Source organism: Dendronephthya gigantea, unplaced genomic scaffold (assembly GCF_004324835.1).
Source record: "Dendronephthya gigantea isolate DGI-Jeju-01 unplaced genomic scaffold, DenGig_1.0 000051F, whole genome shotgun sequence".
NCBI lineage: Eukaryota > Metazoa > Cnidaria > Anthozoa > Malacalcyonacea > Nephtheidae > Dendronephthya > Dendronephthya gigantea.
The window spans coordinates 520,393-540,231 of record NW_021163061.1 but is presented as its reverse complement, the minus strand read 5'-3'; the positions used below and the strand labels follow the sequence as shown (position 1 = coordinate 540,231).

General features: G+C 37.3%; 3 protein-coding genes across 3 annotated transcripts; 2 read left to right on the top strand and 1 right to left on the bottom strand.

Annotated features, from left to right (window-relative positions):
• Nucleotides 1-15: 15 nt before the first annotated feature.
• LOC114528889 (metallophosphoesterase 1 homolog) lies at nt 16-3,955 on the bottom strand. Its single transcript, XM_028550617.1, is given in 10 exon segments — nt 16-198; nt 320-431; nt 571-621; nt 879-1,055; nt 1,235-1,324; nt 1,326-1,412; nt 1,490-1,545; nt 1,649-1,772; nt 2,252-2,447; nt 3,000-3,955. Coding segments are annotated over 9 exon segments (903 nt in total). The 5' UTR covers nt 2,327-2,447; nt 3,000-3,955; the 3' UTR covers nt 16-67.
• Nucleotides 3,945-15,951, top strand: LOC114528699 (phosphatase and actin regulator 3-like). Its single transcript, XM_028550376.1, has 12 exons — nt 3,945-4,197; nt 5,693-5,770; nt 6,044-6,101; nt 6,872-7,041; nt 7,773-7,868; nt 10,891-10,948; nt 13,317-13,372; nt 14,145-14,206; nt 14,312-14,412; nt 14,562-14,601; nt 14,695-14,771; nt 15,070-15,951. The coding sequence occupies exons 1-12, from the start codon at nt 3,945-3,947 to the stop codon at nt 15,083-15,085; spliced, it is 1,065 nt and encodes a 354-aa protein (XP_028406177.1). The 3' UTR covers nt 15,086-15,951.
• A 422-nt stretch (nt 15,952-16,373) lies between these two features.
• LOC114528888 (lysosomal-associated transmembrane protein 4B-like) lies at nt 16,374-19,656 on the top strand. Its single transcript, XM_028550616.1, has 7 exons — nt 16,374-16,565; nt 17,599-17,701; nt 17,875-17,951; nt 18,203-18,322; nt 18,534-18,620; nt 18,705-18,815; nt 18,925-19,656. The coding sequence occupies exons 1-7, from the start codon at nt 16,452-16,454 to the stop codon at nt 18,997-18,999; spliced, it is 687 nt and encodes a 228-aa protein (XP_028406417.1). The 5' UTR covers nt 16,374-16,451; the 3' UTR covers nt 19,000-19,656.
• Nucleotides 19,657-19,839: the final 183 nt, after the last annotated feature.

Below are 19,839 nucleotides of genomic sequence, written 5' to 3'. Positions count from 1 at the left end.
ATTATGTAATCGGTGACACAAATTGTTTGACAGGTTTGTAGCATGTGATATTCTCGATTGTAAGAAATTATGTTGATCTATTACTTCTAAAAAATAATATATACAGAAACATTAGGGCACCAACTACACCATAAAAGTACAAAAAGGAATATCTCCCTGGTAATCTCAACACAGTGTATTGAAATGAGCCTTTTTCACCTGCAGATAGTAAAAAAAACAGTAAGAAATTGTTAGAAATAGACAAAATTTTAGGAATATAGAATGTTGGTAACTATATATGAAAACAGTTAGGTATAAAAGCCAAACTTGTTCAACTTACCAAGTATTGCAATACCAATCCCTATATCTGAAGTACCCATCCTGTAACTGCATGTGGGTACAACATGCTCTTCTGTGGTAAAACTAGGCAATTTGTATATTCTATACTTGGCCTTAAAGTTAGAGAAGTGTCTTTGTATTACCTGTTTACTTGTTAGCAACAATATAGTTGAATCTTTTTAGGCTTTATATATTTCAAATAGTAATTGCATGAAATTTCCCATACATTCAAAATAATTTATTAGTTATTACCTTGTGATCATGTCCAGAAAACAGTATTCTTGGATTGACATTATTCAGCACCTAATTCAATTGAGATTTTTATTAAAATAAGCAGGGTGCATTTAACACTTTCCCCGCCAGTGGTCTAGACAGATCGATAAGTGATAATCGATCAAAAAACGAAAATCTCCGTCTTTGGCGGTCAAAGTGTTAATACCAAAATTCTTATGTAACAGTTGCAAGTTTTTCTGTGACATTCTTCCTTTGATAGATGTGAATAATGGTTAAAAATGCTCTGAAAAGTAATATACTTATAGTATCCTGGCTTACTATCATACCTTTATTGCAAAGTTTGGATCCCAGTAGTGAAGAGGCAGATGACTTAGCACAATTGTGTGCTTGTTATCATCCAGTTTTTGTGGTGACGACTTCATATACTTATTTAGATTGTTGTATATTATCTTTTCATCCGGGATGGAAAAACGGAAATAGCGTAGGAAGCTGAGAGTGTTCAGCTAAAAGAATTAGAGAGCATAATATCCAGTTTCAAATTATTTTACTTCTGGCTAATTTCAAGTCCTATATAAACACATATGAATTTAATCCTTGATATTATAGATATCAATTAAAATTAAAAACATAAAAACTAATCACAACCTGCTAATTGAGCAAGAAAACTTTATCCCAACATTACCTTCAAGAATTGCCATTTATTAAACTCAATGACCTCGATTAGTTGCTCCAAAATATTTCTCATGCCTTGAGAGTAGGTTTGTCCTAATGGGTTCGTCTTCACCACCAATATCATTATCGCCAGCTAAATGAATTCTTTTCACGGTTTCTGGAACTCTGTAAATGTCTTCAAACCATTCCTTGACGGGAAGATAAATTGGAGATTTTTGCAAAATTATTTTTCTTTTCAGTTTTAAACACTATCCTACAAACTTACTTTGTATTGATAGAATTCATCATCTGAAGCAATATAGCCCTCGTCAAGCAAATCACCTTCAATTAGAACATAAATTAGAATTAGCCAGAATACAATAGAGTAGTTAGAACATAACTTGGATTAGCCGAGCAACTACGAGACGTTTGTTGATAGATTTACCTAATATTACAACAACATCGGGTTTGACTTGGTTCAGAGCATAAGCGAAAGTCTTCTTCAGGTAACGACAAGCATCCCATCTTGTGATGTGCCCAATTATACCAGAGACCTCCAATTGAAATCCCTGTATGATAATGGCAATGTCTAGGTGAGAGTCGCTGCAGGCTATACCAAAAGTCTATAATGAATGCCTTCTCTAGATGCACTTTAAGACTCCATGTTCATAGGTAACACTCAGGTCTTACGCCCCCATGTTAAAATAGCTGTGTTACGAGCCTGCATATATTTAGCATCAAATGTGGTATATACAACAACTGCCTAAAATAGACAAAACACTTCTCCATGGTTTGACCTGAGGGCCTTTGTCAGGAGAGATAGTATGAGAACTAACTCTCTGCATACTAACTCTCCTGACGAAGGTCCTCAGGTAGAAACATTGAGAAGTGTTTTGTCTATTTTAGGCAGTTGTTATACCACGTTTGATGCTAAGTTGTTTGAAGACGCTGCCACGCTGCTCCCTGGTTATATTGGAACGTACCTGCATATATTGCCAGCACGTTCACCCGCATTACCAAATTTCCCTCCCTCAAACTGCTAATTTACCTGCATTTGTGGATCAGATAGTATAAGTACTCTTAAATCATGTTTTGATTTCTCCACTGGAACATTCCATGACATTGCAACGATGAAGTAAACAAGGTATTCTCCGATGAACAATGTTCCTATTACTCCGCATAACAATGTCCTCCAATTTCCAATCTTCCATCTTCGGCACAACACCATTAAATAATGAAAACAGCTAGTAAAGAGAAAGGACTATTGAATAGAGAAGATGTGTGCTTCATTTGACTTAAATGGCATTAGTTGTGTGGTAAATTAATTACTACATTAAACTACTGCATTAAACTGGTGCATAAATTGATATTTTCTCACAAATTACACTAGGCGTTTAAGCAGCTGTGAAAGTTTATACACATACAAGAAAACGCCTTGTCAAGTGTGTGTGTTACGAGTGTTATAAAATCATGTCTACGTTTTCTAGGACGTACCCTTGAACTATATCATTTCACTTTTTTAATTTTTAAACATTTATATTACAGCAACAGTCCAATACACAAAGAAAAAATATATTGTTCGTTTACGGGACAATCGTTAAAAAAAATTGTAGTTGTACAAATTATATATATACGACATAGGGAAACTATACACAATATACAGTGATATAGACTGTGTTAGTAACGCGTTTAATTCTCATTAAGTTTCGATTTCAATTCAGTTTGGAGACAACAAAAACAGCATAGGATTACAATAGGATCAGCTTAATAATTCACAATATTATTCGTCGACTAACCTTTTTAAAACAAGATTTTTTCCATGTAAACAAATATCATCCTATACATTCGATATTCGAACTCAAAATGCGCATCGCTAATGAGCTTTAATTAATGCACATAATTAGAATCTCTGACGTCGGAAACATGCGTATCGCTGTCGGAGAGTGTCGACAAGACGTGCACGTGGGCGGTGGGGGACAGAAATAGACCACTATAGACTATATCCAGATATGGTTTGAAGGCTAGGGTGGGTGTCAGTGGGCGGACTGCTGCTGAGTGATGTATCTGGAATACCGCCTCGTACGTCATCTTAGCATAACGAGAGGGGGTGGCCATGCGTCTAAAAGTTGTCTTCTCCTCAATCCTGAATTTTTCCGCGTTCCCCACTGAGAGCTGTTGATCGACGGCCGCTCATTACACATTCAGTACCAAAATCATTAGCACAAACTTCCACTGATAAGCCAAGGAGTTAAGCTTGTTTTTCACGAAACGAAATTATTCGCGCTAACTGATAAAAATTAGAAAGCGAACCTTTCTTTTTAAAGCGAAATCTTCCGCAGACCGATCACATCACCAAATTTGAAGAATCAAGAATTCGCTTTGCGTCGCGCGAATAAATTTGCCTAGCGGAAAACGCGCTTGGAGCTGTGAAGAGTTGGTTGGGCTATCTTTTGAGACAACTCTTATTAACATCTAGTAGGCGAACCGTCATATAAGAGGCCACATCTGTTAAATATATTTGGGCGTTTAATAATTGAATATCCGCTTATTTTGCCTCGAGGTTTTCGTATAAAAAGCGCTGCGTTGCAATTTGCGGCCGTTTGCGTCGAGGTTTGCGTGGTCTGAAAATGCGTCAGTGAACAGCAACAATGCGCGCAACCAAAGTTTTCGTCACGTGATCTGGAACTTCAAAATGTCGCCGAGCGAAGGTTGATATAATATTACAGGAGGATAATAAATCGATGGAGGAGACAAATCCTGGCGCTGTATGGCCACGGGGAACGCGAGGGAGGGCCACAAGCGAACCGACAATAAATAATATAACTCCTGTCGTCTCCGATTCGTCCTCTACGACGAGAGCTTCGGCCAGCTTGGCTCCGGGGACACCACCACCTTCTCGACGCTCAAAATTCGCTGCCAGTATCGGCAGATTTCTTCGGCCTTGGAAATGGAAACGCAAGAAAAAGAGCGATAGGTTTCTTGCCACGTCTGAAAGTGAGTTGAACACAGTATGATGTTGTTAAAGAGATACAAATACCCTCGGTATTCTAATCATAATTGCATCGATTTTCAAACTTCCGTTTCCATTCGAAATTCCGACAATATTTTTACGGTGTCATGAGACAGTTTTCGTCCCAGAAAACTCCTAATTTCTCGCAAAAAGACACCCCGAAAGCATACGCGTGTCGTTTTATTATAATTGCTAAAAATGTGTCCCCCTTTCGCTAAAGACACTCATTTGGCAAATGTTTGCCCTAAATTAAAACACGTCGACTAATTAAATAATTCAAATGAAAAATTTGACATTTTCCAAAACAAATCATTCGCCATTTATACACAACAAATAGTCCGAAAACCGTTGTTTTTAGCGCAGAAATTCTGTTTTGAAACCTCACAAAGATTGGAAAATACGATATATTTGCATTGCGGAAATACTGATTCAAAGATATCAAGAATGGGTGAAATTTAAGATTTGTCATTTCGTAGCAGCGATATTGACACTTGACAGTATTTCAGAATGCTTTCCTTTGATTTACGACTGTTTATGTTTCACGGTATTCATGTAGTTTTTTTCACCTTTTTCGGAGGATTGAAACACGTAATTTTTGAAATGTTTTTCTCCCAAGTATGCATGATTGTTGAAAATTTCGGCAATGTTTATATTGTAATATTTAGCAGCGTGCCCATCACGACACAATTAGTTTTCCATCGATAAAGAGTACCTTATCTTGACAAAGACAGACAAAACAGATCAAATTTAGACCTTGCTTTATGGAAATGATTATGTAACCCTCTAATTTTTTTTTCAAACATCAGTCTTAGAATTAAAAGTTCCTTCGCTCTCATATTTTGTCGTGTGAATATTAAAATAAAGCGAAGGTGTTCATCATAATAATGGCCGCTTTCTAAATAATCAGCTATTTTTTTCGCTTTAAAAAGTTCATATTTTGAAACTGAAACCTTCTAAGATTCGTTTAGGTACCAATTTGATATGGCTAAATGCAGTCCCTCGGCTGTTTCCAAAGACATCTTTTCAACTGTCTAAAATTTTAAAGTAATTTTTGTAACTGTATATTGAACCTCAGTGAAAGTTGTAACAATTCAAGCCATTAGTGTGTAACACCTTCTTAATTGTTTGGGGGTTGTTTGTCTGCCATTAGCAGGAATAATTGCAATAGTCTTTGCAATTGTGTCTCTTGAAGTAGCATACTAATGCAGTCACAAGAGACAAGCATTGTTTTTTTCTACTATCAATGTTATACTGATAAGTAAACCTTCAAAGCTTTAGACCCAAAATATATTCAGTAGAAACCACATATTGCAATAAGTTAACTAACCAGTGTACTACCATTGGCCAAACTAGATGAATTATTATGAGATTGTGGGAATTTTAGAGAAATTTTTGCTAAATAGCTGTTTCCCTGCTTGTTTCCTTGTTTCCCTGCTTTGTAAGACTTATAATTTACACTAAGCGTATGTTTTGTTGCAGCCCTTGAAAGAAAATTATCCACACGTAAAGCAAGAGAGGAACTTGTGGAAAAAGGAATTCTACCAAAGCCTCAATTTGGTATGACCTTTGTTAAATGACCATTTGTTTCAAATGGTTGGCCCAAGAATGCTGAATTGAGTCTTTGTCCAGATCTAAAATTTAATCCCAATTGTAAATGCATATCTGCAGTATGCTGACAGCAATCTATAACAGATTAAGCTGCTTGCTTTATAATATATCCTGATTAATCTGGAGGTTGTTAATATTCTGAGAAGTTGGAAAAATTGTTTATTTCAACACACTTTTGGCCATTTGATTATGGTTGTATGTTAATGGATGCTCTTTTATTAGTTCAGGAAAATGGTTCGACTGATGTACAGCCCAATGGCATGCTGGGTAATGATCCGAGGTGAATATTATAGAACTGTTTTGTTATAGTTTCTGATGCTAATGAACATAGATATATTTCTCAGGTAGTTCAGACACAGTTTATTGTAGAAAACAGTACAGTACCTACACTGAACCACCACGTTTGAGATATCTTTCTCAGGTAGTTCAGACACAAACCACGACAGTTTATTGTAGTATACTACCTACACTGGACCACCACATTTGAGATATCTTTCTCAGGTAGTTCAGACACAAACCACGTCAGCATATTGTAGAATACTACCTACACTGAACCACCACGTCTGAGATATTTTTCTCAGGTAGTTCAGACACAAACCACGACAGTTTATTGTAGAATACTACCTACACTGGACCACCACATTTGAGATAACTTTCTCAGGTAGTTCAGACACAAACACGACAGTTTATTATAGAATACTACCTACACTGGACCACCACATTTGAGATAACTTTCTCAGGTAGTTCAGACACAAACCACGACAGTTTATTGTAGAATACTACCTACACTTGACCACCACGTTTGAAATAACTTTCTCAGGTAGTTCAGACACAAACCACGTCAGCATATTGTAGAATACTACCTACACTGGACCACCATATTTGAGACATCTTTTTTCGGGTAGTTCAGACACAAACCATAACAGAATTATAGATTAGCACATTTCCTTCCCGGCAGTTTAGAGGAAAGCATAGCACCAGACCTTACCTGCATACATATTAACCCTATAAGATTTCACTAACACAGGCGGGTATCAAATCTTTTCTTAGAACAGTGAATGCGCAGCCTTGTAAAGTGTCATACCAAGATCCAGCCATACCAAGGGTTCATGAACAACCTGACTACGACAATCTTCAAACACGTGATGATAGTTCCAGCGATCAGGGCGATAATTCTGCAGAATCCGAGGATGAAGAAGAACTGAACGGAATTGTTTTGCGTATGTCTTAAGATCTTGTTTAATGTCTGTTCATGCTGTCCATATGATCCCTCATATTTTAACAAATCAACATTTGTATAATTCCGCTCAGGTTTTCCACAACTTATTTGCATACGACTGTCCTCATAGGGGGATGGCAATTGCAAAGAGAGAAACAAAGAACTTTTGAAAAGAGCACATGAAATATTCTATTAAAACAGATCCCTCTCTCTTTCTCTCTGGTGGTTGTCGATTGTAAGGAAATTTCCTTGCATTGTGGAAACCCTGATTCTGCTACCATCATGAAACACGTGTACACTCAGCGTACCTATTCTTATACGAGTGACCAGTGTCACCAGAGGCATATTAGGACAACAATTCATTGAGATGAATAAACCATCTCAATGCGACAATCTCAATGCAACAATTCCTTGCATGCATGCTTGTTGAGGTGGCCTTTAGCAATCCCTTTTTTGGAATTGTTCACAAATACTTGTATTAGAACAAGGTTTTTTAAAGATCGTCGACACAAGTTTTCCAAAACAATTTCGAAACTTGTTCGACGTACCTAATCGTGGACTAAACCCAGCCTCGAAAATTTGCTTATTCGCAAACAGCAAAATGCTGAGTGCAGAATGCTTGTTGCGCGCGTAAGGTACCATATTTGCTACCTCCTACGCAGGCCCTTTTCGGGCCAATATGGTGGCGGTGATATAGCCGTATTTGCTCAAGATTTTCTTTTCCTGCCACAGAGTGGGCATCAAAATTGAAAAGAAAAGACAGTTTGGCCTCAAAACTAAACCAAAGACCAAGCAAGAAGGATTTGGAAGAACGAAATATCCTTCCAGGTTAGAAAATTTGTTTTTTTAATTTCGTGTGATTCTTACTTGGACAAGTAAAGTCTAGAGATAACACTTTCTGTTATGGCTAAAATCCTAATATATGGATCAATAAGAGATGATCCTTACCGAACCTCTGAGAAGAACAGTTTAGAACTGATAGAACTATCCAGTATAAATAAAGTTAGTTTAGTTTAGGTTTCCTCCTGTAGTAACACTGGATCAATAAGAGATGATCCTTACTGGACCTCTAGGAAGAACATTTCAGAACTGATAGAGCTATCCAGTATAAATAAAGTTAGTTCAGAAGAACAGTTTAAAACTGATGAAGCCAACTAGTTGCCGTCTTCATGTAACAGTCATACTAAACGATTACTTGAAAACACGCGGGGGTTCACGTGTCACGCGATCGTGTAGAGCTTTGACATTATCCTGGTAATTAATGTACTAATGAATTACATTAGTAAGATTCAGTCGAAGTGAAAACGTCTCCTAAGTTTATCCGCCCTTTACCTTGACTTGACAGCCTTAATTATCTTTTCCCAAAAAAGTTTTTTGGGATTGTTTGCTTAAGACAAAAATAAATGACAGGCGACGTGCGTCAATGAATGAGCGATTATAAATATCTGCTGTAGCAGTATTATTATACGTTTGTAGGCGTTAAGAAATGAAATATCCTCATTTCCCAGTAAACACTCAATCTAAATGCGTTTAAATGTGTCCCTTGTCTTCCCACGAGAAATTTCTGCAGTCATATCTTGGGAAATGGTTTATATTTTCCAGGTAGTTTGTCTAATAGCCCCATACCGTTGTTGTATTATTGTGCATACACAAACTACAGTTTGTCCCAAGTCGGCATTCTCAATAGACGTCATTTATTAAAACCGGCGAATCAGACAGCGTTTCTCCTGTATGATAGTTTAGTGGAAATGAAAGAACGAGATATTAATTTATCTTCACATATGTTCCCTAGCGATTTGATTCGCTGTCAGAACATCTGTCCGCCTACACGCTAATTGTTCGTTTAAAAAGAGATGGAAAAAACAACCTCATGCAATTGAGAATTGTAATCAGTCATCAAAACATTGCTTTCTAAATGACGCTACTTTTCACGATTTTTCGACGATCATTTATTAAAATTCGTCATGTTGTACGAGCGTTTCCTAGATGTGAGTATTTCATTAAATTTTTATATCAATATTTAAAAAAAACTATTTTTCATGCGTCCGCAAAAGCGCCAAGATCATCATCACTCTATATATATCGTAAACTCAATTTAGCTCTTCTAAAATACAAGTATCTTGTCAGGTATAATGCAATAAATGTATATATATGTTTATTTATTTTATAATATAGTTTTATGTATAAAAAAACTCGCTAGAAATATTTCTTGTTGCTTGCAGTAATACTGATTTCACCTTGTGGGATTTATGTCACTGTTAAAGGACCGAAATAGTATTAGATATTGTGCTGTACGTGTACTGTATCCTGAAGGTATAACACTCATACGCCTTTGATAGGGTTCATTTGTAAACCTTTCCAACATTTTTTTACACTTTAAGCTCATATTAAGCGAGAATTTAGCTTCGTTTTAGCGCAGTAGTGAAGTGTTCTAACCCTGATGCTATAATTGTGTACTGCGTATAAATTACACGGCAAAAAAAAGCTCAAGTTGTTCCCGGTTGATGAGAACAGGCCTCACCAAAGTTGTGCTGCACCCCATGAACAATGTTGTCAACAACATGTTGCAATATTGTTAAGGCTAGTTTCCCCTCAGGAAAAATCTCCTTTGGATCGGAACGGGCAGGAAAATTTCCTTTGTTGGTGAGTTCTCAGGCGGCGTTTATACAAAGGAAACTTTCCTGTCCTGTCCGATCCAAAGGAGAATTTTCCTGAGTGGAAACTAGCCTTTAAGCCTAACAAGGTGAAACAACATTGTTGACAACATGGTTCATAGGGTGCAGCACAACATTGTTGAGGCCTGTTCTCATCAACCGGGAACGATTTGAGCGTTTTTTTTTGCCATGTATAAGACAACTCTCCCCAAATTCTTTCCTTCTCCTATCTATTTTGTCATCAAACAGCAGGGGTGAGACACTATCTTTCTTCCTAAAATAGCCTAGTCTCATATTCAGGAAATTTCAAAGATTACCGCTGAGGATAATGAACTTTTTTCTCAAAATAAAACTCTAGAATTTTCTATTTCTTCCTCTTATCTCTTTTACAATATTCCTGGAGCAGACGGGGTAGTACTTGCTGTAGTAATGTAGTAAAGCAAATGAACTTGGCTTCATAGCAACTGAAATGACCTTTTGTTTAAAAGCACAGTTCGTGCCTTTTGAGTGATGGGTTTTAGGCCATATCACGATACGTAAATAATGGGGTTAACTAGGAAGACCCATCAAGCATGTTTCCATTGGTAATGTACCTTAAAAACCATCATCCAAGGGGCTAAACATAGCTAATTTTACAGCCTGTTAGAACGTACTAAAACTGATCTTACAATACTGGATGATGACCGCCTGATGCGTTAGAATCAGATAAACGTTTGTGATATTGAACGAGATGCAAGCATGTGCTCAGCAGTTTAGAGGCTGCTCAGAGGCTGTTACTAAATTGAAAAGTATAATGACGTTTGCTTGCTTGCATGAGACGGCGAAAATATATCTTTATCCGAGGATTCTCCTTGTTTTCCAACGAAATTGAGATATTTGCTCATTGGCTGTTTTGTTTGATAACAAGCATAAGACACATTGTTTCCAAGCAATGCATGTAATTGATTATTGATATTGAGTCAGCAAGGATCATCTCGTATTGATCCAGTGTTACTACAGGAGGAAACCTAAACTAAACTAACTTTATTTATACTGGATAGCTCTATCAGTTCTAAACTGTTCTTCCTAGAGGCTCAGTAAGGATCATCTCTTATAGGTTCCATACAAGTCGAGCTTTGAACTGTCGACTTATATCCATGCTTGATGATTGTATCAATTAATGTTTGTAAAACGGTTCTTATTTTTGTCTTTATTAGTCAAAAGCGAGGAAGAATTACACGAAAAACGAGAACACATCGGAACACAGCTTACAAGGTAAACTTCATCATTTTTCATCCTACCAACTAGAAAATAATATTACACATTTTGTCTTATGCAGAGATGATTGTTCATCTGTTGTTTGTGCAAATATCGGAATCCTTCTTGAATCTGGATGTTAAAAATACGATTTGATATATCCATGCACTTTAGATAACTCCTTAGAGCTTTTCAGAGACAGATTACCTAAAAAATTCCGGCGTTACGAGTATATTCCATACGTCGCTATAATAACGTACTTGAACAATAATCTTGTGCCGAGTCTTTTAATCCAATTCCGCGCCCACTCGGCTTTCGTGTGGAAATTAGCCTGCATGACAGGCAGTCCCAACCCTTAGAGATATATTTTTTAGGACGCCCGACACTCTGGCAGCTAATGGCAAAAATTTCATGTCGGAAACTCAAAACTCCTGACTTTCAACATTATACGTTGCCTGATCAATATCTCAGCCGAATATAGTTAGTAAAGTCTCGATCTTTCTTGGGAAATGGTTTCATGTTAAAGTGTTTATCCCTGCTGGTGGCAAAGAACGATATGTTTCAATTAATTTGTCATTTTCAATGCAGAAACACTCTTCGGTTTTCCACCTGCAAAAATGTGGTCAACTCTGCTTAATGTACCTGTTAACGAATTCACATAAGACGTTTTACTATGCATGAAATATCCAATCGACATTTGAGGATAGACGAACGAATACCATGCATATGCAAGCGTTGCATGGTTGAAAGTCTCTGTTCCATCATCTTTTGAAGTTGTCCAAATATTTGTCGAAACCTTTGTGGAAATTGACAACAACTTTCTTTACGCTGTTGCCCACACTATGAACGTGATTGGTGGGTGGAAATTTGTTTTGAGAAGTTTGTTTTGATCGGCGCTGCATTGGTTTGAGATAAAAGCATAACGTATGTTTCATTCCATTTTGTAAAACCACGTTGGTTATACACATCCTAAAGATATTTTTGAGGTGTTTGTCCGAGCACCTGACCAGGCGCGTGATGTGGAAAGAAAGTATAGTCTCGTGTTTGTATCGTGTGCGATAGAACTTGTTGGCGAAACCAAATTCGCAACTTTGGATTGTAGCTTTACTCGGCTTTTGGATTGCATTTTCTTTCGTTGATTACATCTGTGTGGAAACAATTCTGCAGAATTGTCTCACCTGTTTTTAAAACTCTTCACCCAAAACCTCGGGACTCAAACACAATCATTAGGGCCACCGAGAAAGGTGGACTAAAAGTGTGGATAAACGTTTGGAACTGCTTGGAAAATCTTCCGTCATTCTTGAGCTATGTTTCTTGTGAACGTGTTTTCCAATCTTGGCTACCGCGTTTTGATGGCTGTGGAGTTTATTATCAGCCATGCCTTACCAAGCCCCGTTACCATCTCGAATCTATTCGTAAATCTGGAAGTAATGGTCTACTTGATTACAGTTCAGACGTTAGACTTGGTGTAAGTATATAAATGAATGTTTTAGTGGCAACCCAGCAACTTTCAGAGTCGGAACGTATGGTTATATTGATCCTCCGGAATTGACACGAGCAAGATAAATATTTTGACTAGTCATGGTTTATAGATATTTTAACAATCCTAGGTTGGATGTAAACTCTCTGTTGTTATTTTCCCTTGTTTATTCCTACATGACCTCGAGTATGTGTGTCATAACTTTAAAAATGAGATATCTTTCAAACGAAAGAAAATCCTTGAAGAATATATATATTCATCTTTATGATAAGACTGTTGGGGAATTCGATGAAGAACTCTTTAATATTGTTGTGCATTGGAGTTTCCCAGGGTTTATTTAGTTAACCAGCGTCAAAACGACCAAAATTTACCGTGCAGTATTCAACGTTTCATTCCATGTCACAGTAAACTCTATTTAAAGATCTCTCCTAACACAGCGGATTTGCGATGTCGAAATATATTATGCAGTTTCACCATCCAGTCGTTTACAGATCAGTATTTTGTTGTTCAGGTGACGTGTTATGCGGGCTCTGATTATTTGAGGAATATTTTAGCACACCCACCTCAAACCTGTTCCTTGTGTAAATAAAGCCATCTATAAACTGATATGAAAGGGTAACGATGACAGCGGCTCTCTGACACCAAACGTTAGCAGCACTCCGATTAAAATATCTGTCTTCGCGTCTCATAAGCAGATTATCAGTTGCTATCGACTCCGAGTATTTTGATCCGATGATATATACTCCATGACAACAATCGCGTATTTTTCCGGGTAAAGTAGCTGACGTTTATTCTAGCAGGAAATGTTTACAGGGTGGCAAAAGTTTTGTGAAATTTGTCTGCAGGAAGTTTGTACTGTTATTCTTTAAAGTTTTCTTGCACTTACGCCTTTTTTCCTTTCAACAGGCGGCTGAGTTTACGACCTTCAATAGACGATTTAAAAGCGAGAGGAATCATAAAGAGTAAGTAATGCTATCAGCTCTCATCTTTAACAGAAACCGGAGCAGTTTAGAAGACAGAGATTTAGCAAATTCGACCAAACATTAGCCCAATGCCATTGGTTTATGGTCAAGCGAGAATTGTTTAAGATTAAATTTGGCGAAAATTGACTTTCTTAATTCCATTACCAAGTTGTACCTGTAAATTTATTAATCACAATAAATACTCTGACTTAACTTCCTAGACGACGGTGATAGAGGAGGGAGATGATAGAGGGGGAGGGAGATGATAGAGGGGGAGGGGAGAAGATGACAGAGGAGGGGAGATGATAGAGGGGGAGTGAGTTAATAGAGGGGGAGGGGAGAAGATGACAGAGGATGGGAGATGATAGAGGGGGAGGGGAGATGATAGGGGGAGGGGAAGATGACAGAGGGGGAGATGATAGAGGGGGAGGGGAGATGATAGAGGGGGAGGGGAGGAGATGACAGAGGAGGAGAGATGATAGAGGGGGAGGGGAGAAGATGACAGAGAAGGGGAGATGATAGAGGGGGAGGGGAGATGATAGAGGGGGAGGGGAGAAGATGACAGAGGAGGGGAGATGATAGAGGGGGAGTGAGTTAATAGAGGGGGAAGGGAGAAGATGACAGAGGAGGGGACATGATAGAGGGGAAGGGGAGAAGATGACAGAGGAGGGGAGATGATAGAGGGGGGGGGGGAAGATGATGATAGAGAGGGAAGAGAAAGATAAACAGAGATATTTCTTTGTTTTGTACCTAACATATTTCTGTATTTTAGATGCCTCCGCTGCCGAAATTGAACATGATATTGAACAAAAGAAAAAGATTTTAAACAGAAAGGTAACTCTTGTTATTACTGAGGAGTGAATCATTTTGCTTTAGGTACTGTCGTTAGACACATCCTAATTCACCGCATTCAAACAATTTCTTGTCTTCACCATCCAGTTAAGTCGACGACCCACAGTAAAGGAGCTCAGAGAGAAAAATATTTTGGTCCAATTCAATGATTATGTCGAGGTTTTCGACGTGCAAGAATACGATAGAAGGTGTGTTTAGTTCTAAGTCTGATGGTACACGAAGTTTGATTGGTTCCCCAAAACTAACGAGCCAATCAAATGTCAGGTATCTTCAAGCTCTGATTTTCAAATCATTGTAAGGTTATCACCGTTATGGTAAAAACTTTTTTAATGTTTAGGGCTGATAAGCCATGGACAAGGTTAACACCTCAGGATAAGGTAACCCGTTTGTTCTTAACATAGTTACAATATTTGAAGACTTGTGGACGTTTGTTTGAAATTAATCGTTGGTCTCTGTGTTTCCACTTGCAGGCTGCAATTCGTAAAGAATTGAATGAGTTTAAAAGCTATGAAATGGAGGTTCACGAAGCTAGCAAGCAATACACGAGGTATGAACTATCCTTCTGTCTTTTTTTGTACAAAATAATCGACTTTATCTCTTATTGATCCAGTGTTACTACAGGAGGAAACCTAAACTAAACTAACTTTATTTATACTGGATAGCTTTATCAGTTCTAAACTGTTCTTCCTAGAGGTCCAGTAATGATCATCTCTTATTGATCCAGTGTTACTACAGGAGGAAACCTAAATTAAACTAACTGTATTTATACTGGATAGCTCTATCAGTTTTAAACAGTTCTGTGTTGAAATCCTGCAGGTCTAATCCCTAGGTGTTCTTTTATACAGATTTCACAGGCCGTGATCACAACACTCGACTCTCCATATTTTCATGGAGTTCTATTCCCGCTGGACCTTCGCATTGCTTTACTAAAATTGAAAGACTGCGGGCACCATGCTGTACTTCGGTACCGATGCTGACCCGAGTGGTGCTTCGCGGCGATTCGTTTTGTGTCGGCAGGAACCGATGACCTTCAATTTACTGGAACATTAATTATTTGTAAATACGCCATAATATCAGATTCTTGCGACAGATGATTCAAGGATGGTTGCTTATTGACCCAAATTTGACATTTTGAGGCTTCCTGTATTTTTACCTCAAAAATTTTGTAGATCTTAACACGATAATAGATTTGATAAACATTAAAATTAAGGGTTAGGTACTCTGGATAATGTAAGTAGTAACTTCTAAAGTATTCCCGACGTCTACAAACACAAATAATTTTTGAATTCCTCGCTAGAAAATTCACCCTTGTATATTTTTCTCAACTCGTCATCATGAGTGGGGACAAATCTGTGAAAAACATGTCAGGCTTCCTTAATACGAAGTCCCAGTCCTTCATGGCAATTTATCAGTCACACGGTCGCCCGGTCTAATTGTTAATTGTTATGGCACAAAACGCTTTAGGACAGACTTATTGGACAATGTGACCAGAAAAAGAGTTTTAAAAGCTCTGAACTATTTCTATAGTTATCGTTGCAGAAGCGATGCTATTCGAAGGGGTGTAAAAAGCGCTCGCCCCTGTTGACCAATTACTACTTCTTATATTATTGTTTTGACTGTTTATTAGTTAACATTCACTACTAAAAACTGCACGTTTAAATGATTTAAATGTAAAAATATTTTATGGGAAAGATGTGAACTTTTTAGAGTTTATTAAATAAAATATATGACATAATCCTGTCTGTGAGTTCAAAGTAAATATAGACAAGTTCTTTTCGAATCGACCTGAAGCAGATTTGTACTAATACTAGCTAGTCTAACAACTGTTATATTTAGATCTTGTGGTTTAAAATCGTCCTTGTGGTTTTACTGTGGTTTCCTGCGGAAATGAGTACTTCGCTTCTTTGAAAAATGCGCTATTTTTAGAAAAGTATGGGTGTGCCTAGAATTGTAGAATCAGGCAGTATATCTTTGTTCTCGATAAGAAAAAGGCACATTCACCCCCATCCTCCTCCATCCAGGAAATAGACTTTGTTACACCCCTCTCAGTGGCATCCGCGGTAAGTTGTGGGTTGTGGGTGTCTATTGTTTTGGGTGACCACCGTTGTGGCAAACGACGGCAAGTGCAACGTCATCCCAGGCATCATTGCGGCCTTGGTCTCCAACAAATAAACAGAGGAAGACGAAGAGCGGAGATAAGATTTTCAGGCTCCTTTTCGCACAGAAAATGGGAAAACAACAGCACAGAAAATGCGAAGAATGTGAACATTCGTACATGAATCGATGCTGTATGTGTCTGGATATTCGTACGGGCGTTATAATACTCGGATTGATCCATTTGGTAGGTTTCATTACGTTCATACTGAGAACAATACGACATCACATCCTGTTCAGCCGCATTCTGTTCTCTTTCAAATATCTATGAAATCTTTCGAAATACTTGTACTCTTACGAGTTTCTATAGTCCCTTTTTAAATTTCCGATTGATTTCTCCCATCTCGAGTATGATTTTCGTGTGTTGAACCTTTTGTACGGCCAATTTACGGTCGACAAAACAGATAAACGAACTTGAGTATAAACACTGATGCTTGTTGTGTATGTCTGATAACGAAAAAGCTACGGTTTTTCAATCGAATTTGATCCAGTTTTGCCGGGATGATGAATTGGGTTTCGTATGATGGATTAAAGGGAAAAGATCTTCGCATATATTTGAGAATTCAAGCGTTCTCGTGTGTTATTTTTTCGCAGATCTTAAAATCTCTTTAGCGTCCGACAGATGTTTACACAAGTGATTGAAGTTTTCAAAAACCAAAGTAAAATATGAAAGAATCTGTTATATGATTGTTGTATATTGAATATACTTTGTCCTTTTGTACTTCTTGGTATAAATTGTTCCGGGACACTTTCATTTGGCCGACTTCCTTTCATATTTAACTAATAATTTTTCTATTATTACGAAAAGTTACTTGTACAATTTTGGGTGCGTCTTTGCAAATAGCCTTCCTACGGGGCATCAAATTAACAAAAATGATTGATCATTAAATATTTTTATACATCAATTGCTTGAGATTCGAGTTTTGGGCCTTATTTATCCTAAACAAAAGCAGTCTCGTGAAAATCATCATGATTCATCAATTCGTTTCTATTTTCACGCTGTTCTGGTGAAGTTAAAATCATTAGACAACTGCCTTTTTAAAATAAAGTCCCAATATTTTAGGATAAATGTCCAGAAATTTGGTTTCATAGAATTGAGAAAGGACACCAGAGGCCATGTGTTATGTATATTAATTTTTCTTTGTTGTCAGAAAGGGGATGCGTGCGTTTGCTAGTTTTACTTTTTACTAAATTAGTTTATTATTTTTACCATTTTCAAGGTCTTCCAAGTTGCAGCCATTGTTGTAATTTGCCAAGTCTTGGTTCATCCTGATACCTACGACAAAGAAAGCCCGTACATTTCCAGTAATCACATCATGAAAGGTATATTTTGAACAAGAATCCTTTCCCCATCTCTAGACCTGTCCATATTTAATGAATACAAAGCAGATCATAAGGAAATCCTTAATGGATTCTCTGTGCAGCCAATCTGATCATCCCAACAATGTAGAAATTCACGAATTTATTGCGATATGATGCGTTTCTCTTTTTTTCAGGAAGCAATTTTGCTACCCTGGCTATTTCGCTGCTGCTGTTTATTTTGACAGCACTTATGATCTATGGCACAATTCAGGTTCAAAACATAATTGTACTTTAAATATGATTTAGCTATACCTTCAAAGCTATACCTTCAAATGACATTGTACCTTCATAATATTTTTAACCTAAAGTTGTAACTTTGTGATATGCTATTTGAGCCTATTTCAGTGTTCTAACTAGAACTAATACATCAAAGTGACTAATATCCTGAGAGGAAACCTCATGTTTTTTATATCAGTGTCGTAGGCTCTTGGATTTCATTAAATATTCATGTTCTTTCTTTAGCGTCGTCCCTGCTATATGCTACCGTTCTTTTGTATTCAAGTATTTGACCTTTGCGTCTGTGTTTTGTTGCTATTTGGAGCCGTGACGAACCACGATCAAGTCGTCGTTTGGAGAAGCCGGGTAAATGAATTTGATTTTCATGTTTTCCAACATCACATCTCCCTCCAACCAGTGAAATGATCTAGCATTAGAGTAAAACACAGGTGTTGCTGCATACTCGTAGATAATAAGATAACCTTTGTTTGGTGAGCTAATGAAACTGACCTCATCTTTACCAACAAAGATCTGAGGCGTTTCACACCCTAATGAAAAACTCTTGCTATTTCTACAGGTATCACATCACTACAGATACATGAGACTGGATAAGGTTGATCAACGTTGTTTAATTGCCACATTTACTGCATTCCTTATCATCAAGGTAAACTAATATTTCATTTTCTTTTGTGCTACGATCACCTGTTCCACCTCTAACCTTGATTAACTTGCAACCTTTCCCTGACAGGCCTATCTTGCAAACTGCGTCTGGACTTGCTACAAGCTACTGGTTATTCGTTTGAAAAAATTGTCAGGAGATGAAGTTGTGCGTTCTTGCTGTAACGAAAGTGACTTTGAGGTAATCTTGGAAAATACAAAAGAAATTCTCCTTAAAAACAATTTCAAACAAAATTTGCCTGTTGGAATTAAATGTTCTTTAATTAACCATTGTCTTTCTTTCATTCCAGCCATTGTTACCAAACTATGACGACGCAACAAAGGAAACTCCCAAAGAAAGCCCTCCGCCATATGCCAATAACTAAATTTATCAGGCTGGCAAGAAACTTTATTGCATGCTTGTAAAGTCGAAGGCATTTGATTTGGCCAGGATTAATTAACATAGTAATTAGTATTTAGCTGTTTGCCAGCATCCTATTTGACTGCTTGTGTTGTTTAAAAATGTAAGATTGTCTCAATATTGACTTCAGGCCAGGGATATTTTTAATGCCATGAAACTGGTTGCATAAACCCTCTAAGTAATGTACAAATGCATTGTTTATTACAATTTTACATTCTTCTTTTGATAGATGTGAATGAGTTGATTAGTTGATGGATGCTCAAACATGAGCTCTAAAAGTCTTAGCATTTATAAATATTCGCTCTTTCACATCTATCAAAAGAGGAAAATTACTGACTTTGCCCAACTGACTGAAGAGTAAAAACTCTCCATTCGAGCCTTCAGCAACCAGGTTCAATGGCAATTTAAAGATATCCTAGCTCGTATATATATGTACACAGTAGATTTTTGTGGGTTATGTTGTCTTCCCTGTATTTTCACGTAGTTGTATGTGGTTTTTGCACAACTATAGAAAATTAGAAAGTTGTTAATTTGAACGATGTAATCTCGTAGAAAGTAATGGCAGTTCACTGATATTTATGTCAGAATATAGTCGAGGAATAAACTATATTTGTATATTGAACATGTTCATTACTTTTCAATGTTTCTTTTTCTTGTTTATCAGTTTTTGTGAAAAATATCTTACTGAGATATTATTATGTTGTCCAACTTCAGAAAATGGCTAGGAAACAATGTTTCCTGATTTGTCCACTTTAAGGAAACGTGGCTAGGAAACAATGTTTCCTGGTTTGTCTACCTTCATGAA

What these genes read in the sequence shown, in the direction of transcription:
- LOC114528699 (XM_028550376.1), top strand. Translation starts at nt 3,945, where the DNA reads ATGGAGGAGACAAATCCTGGCGCTGTATGGCCACGGGGAACGCGAGGG. An exon ending in ATGCTGGGTAATGATCCGAG is followed by an intron (nt 6,102 to 6,871) that starts GTGAATATTATA and finishes ATCTTTTCTTAG; the next exon opens with AACAGTGAATGCGCAGCCTT. An exon ending in ACTGAACGGAATTGTTTTGC is followed by an intron (nt 7,042 to 7,772) that starts GTATGTCTTAAG and finishes TTCCTGCCACAG; the next exon opens with AGTGGGCATCAAAATTGAAA.
- LOC114528888 (XM_028550616.1), top strand. Translation starts at nt 16,452, where the DNA reads ATGGGAAAACAACAGCACAGAAAATGCGAAGAATGTGAACATTCGTAC. An exon ending in TACTCGGATTGATCCATTTG is followed by an intron (nt 16,566 to 17,598) that starts GTAGGTTTCATT and finishes ACCATTTTCAAG; the next exon opens with GTCTTCCAAGTTGCAGCCAT. An exon ending in CTGCATTCCTTATCATCAAG is followed by an intron (nt 18,621 to 18,704) that starts GTAAACTAATAT and finishes TTTCCCTGACAG; the next exon opens with GCCTATCTTGCAAACTGCGT.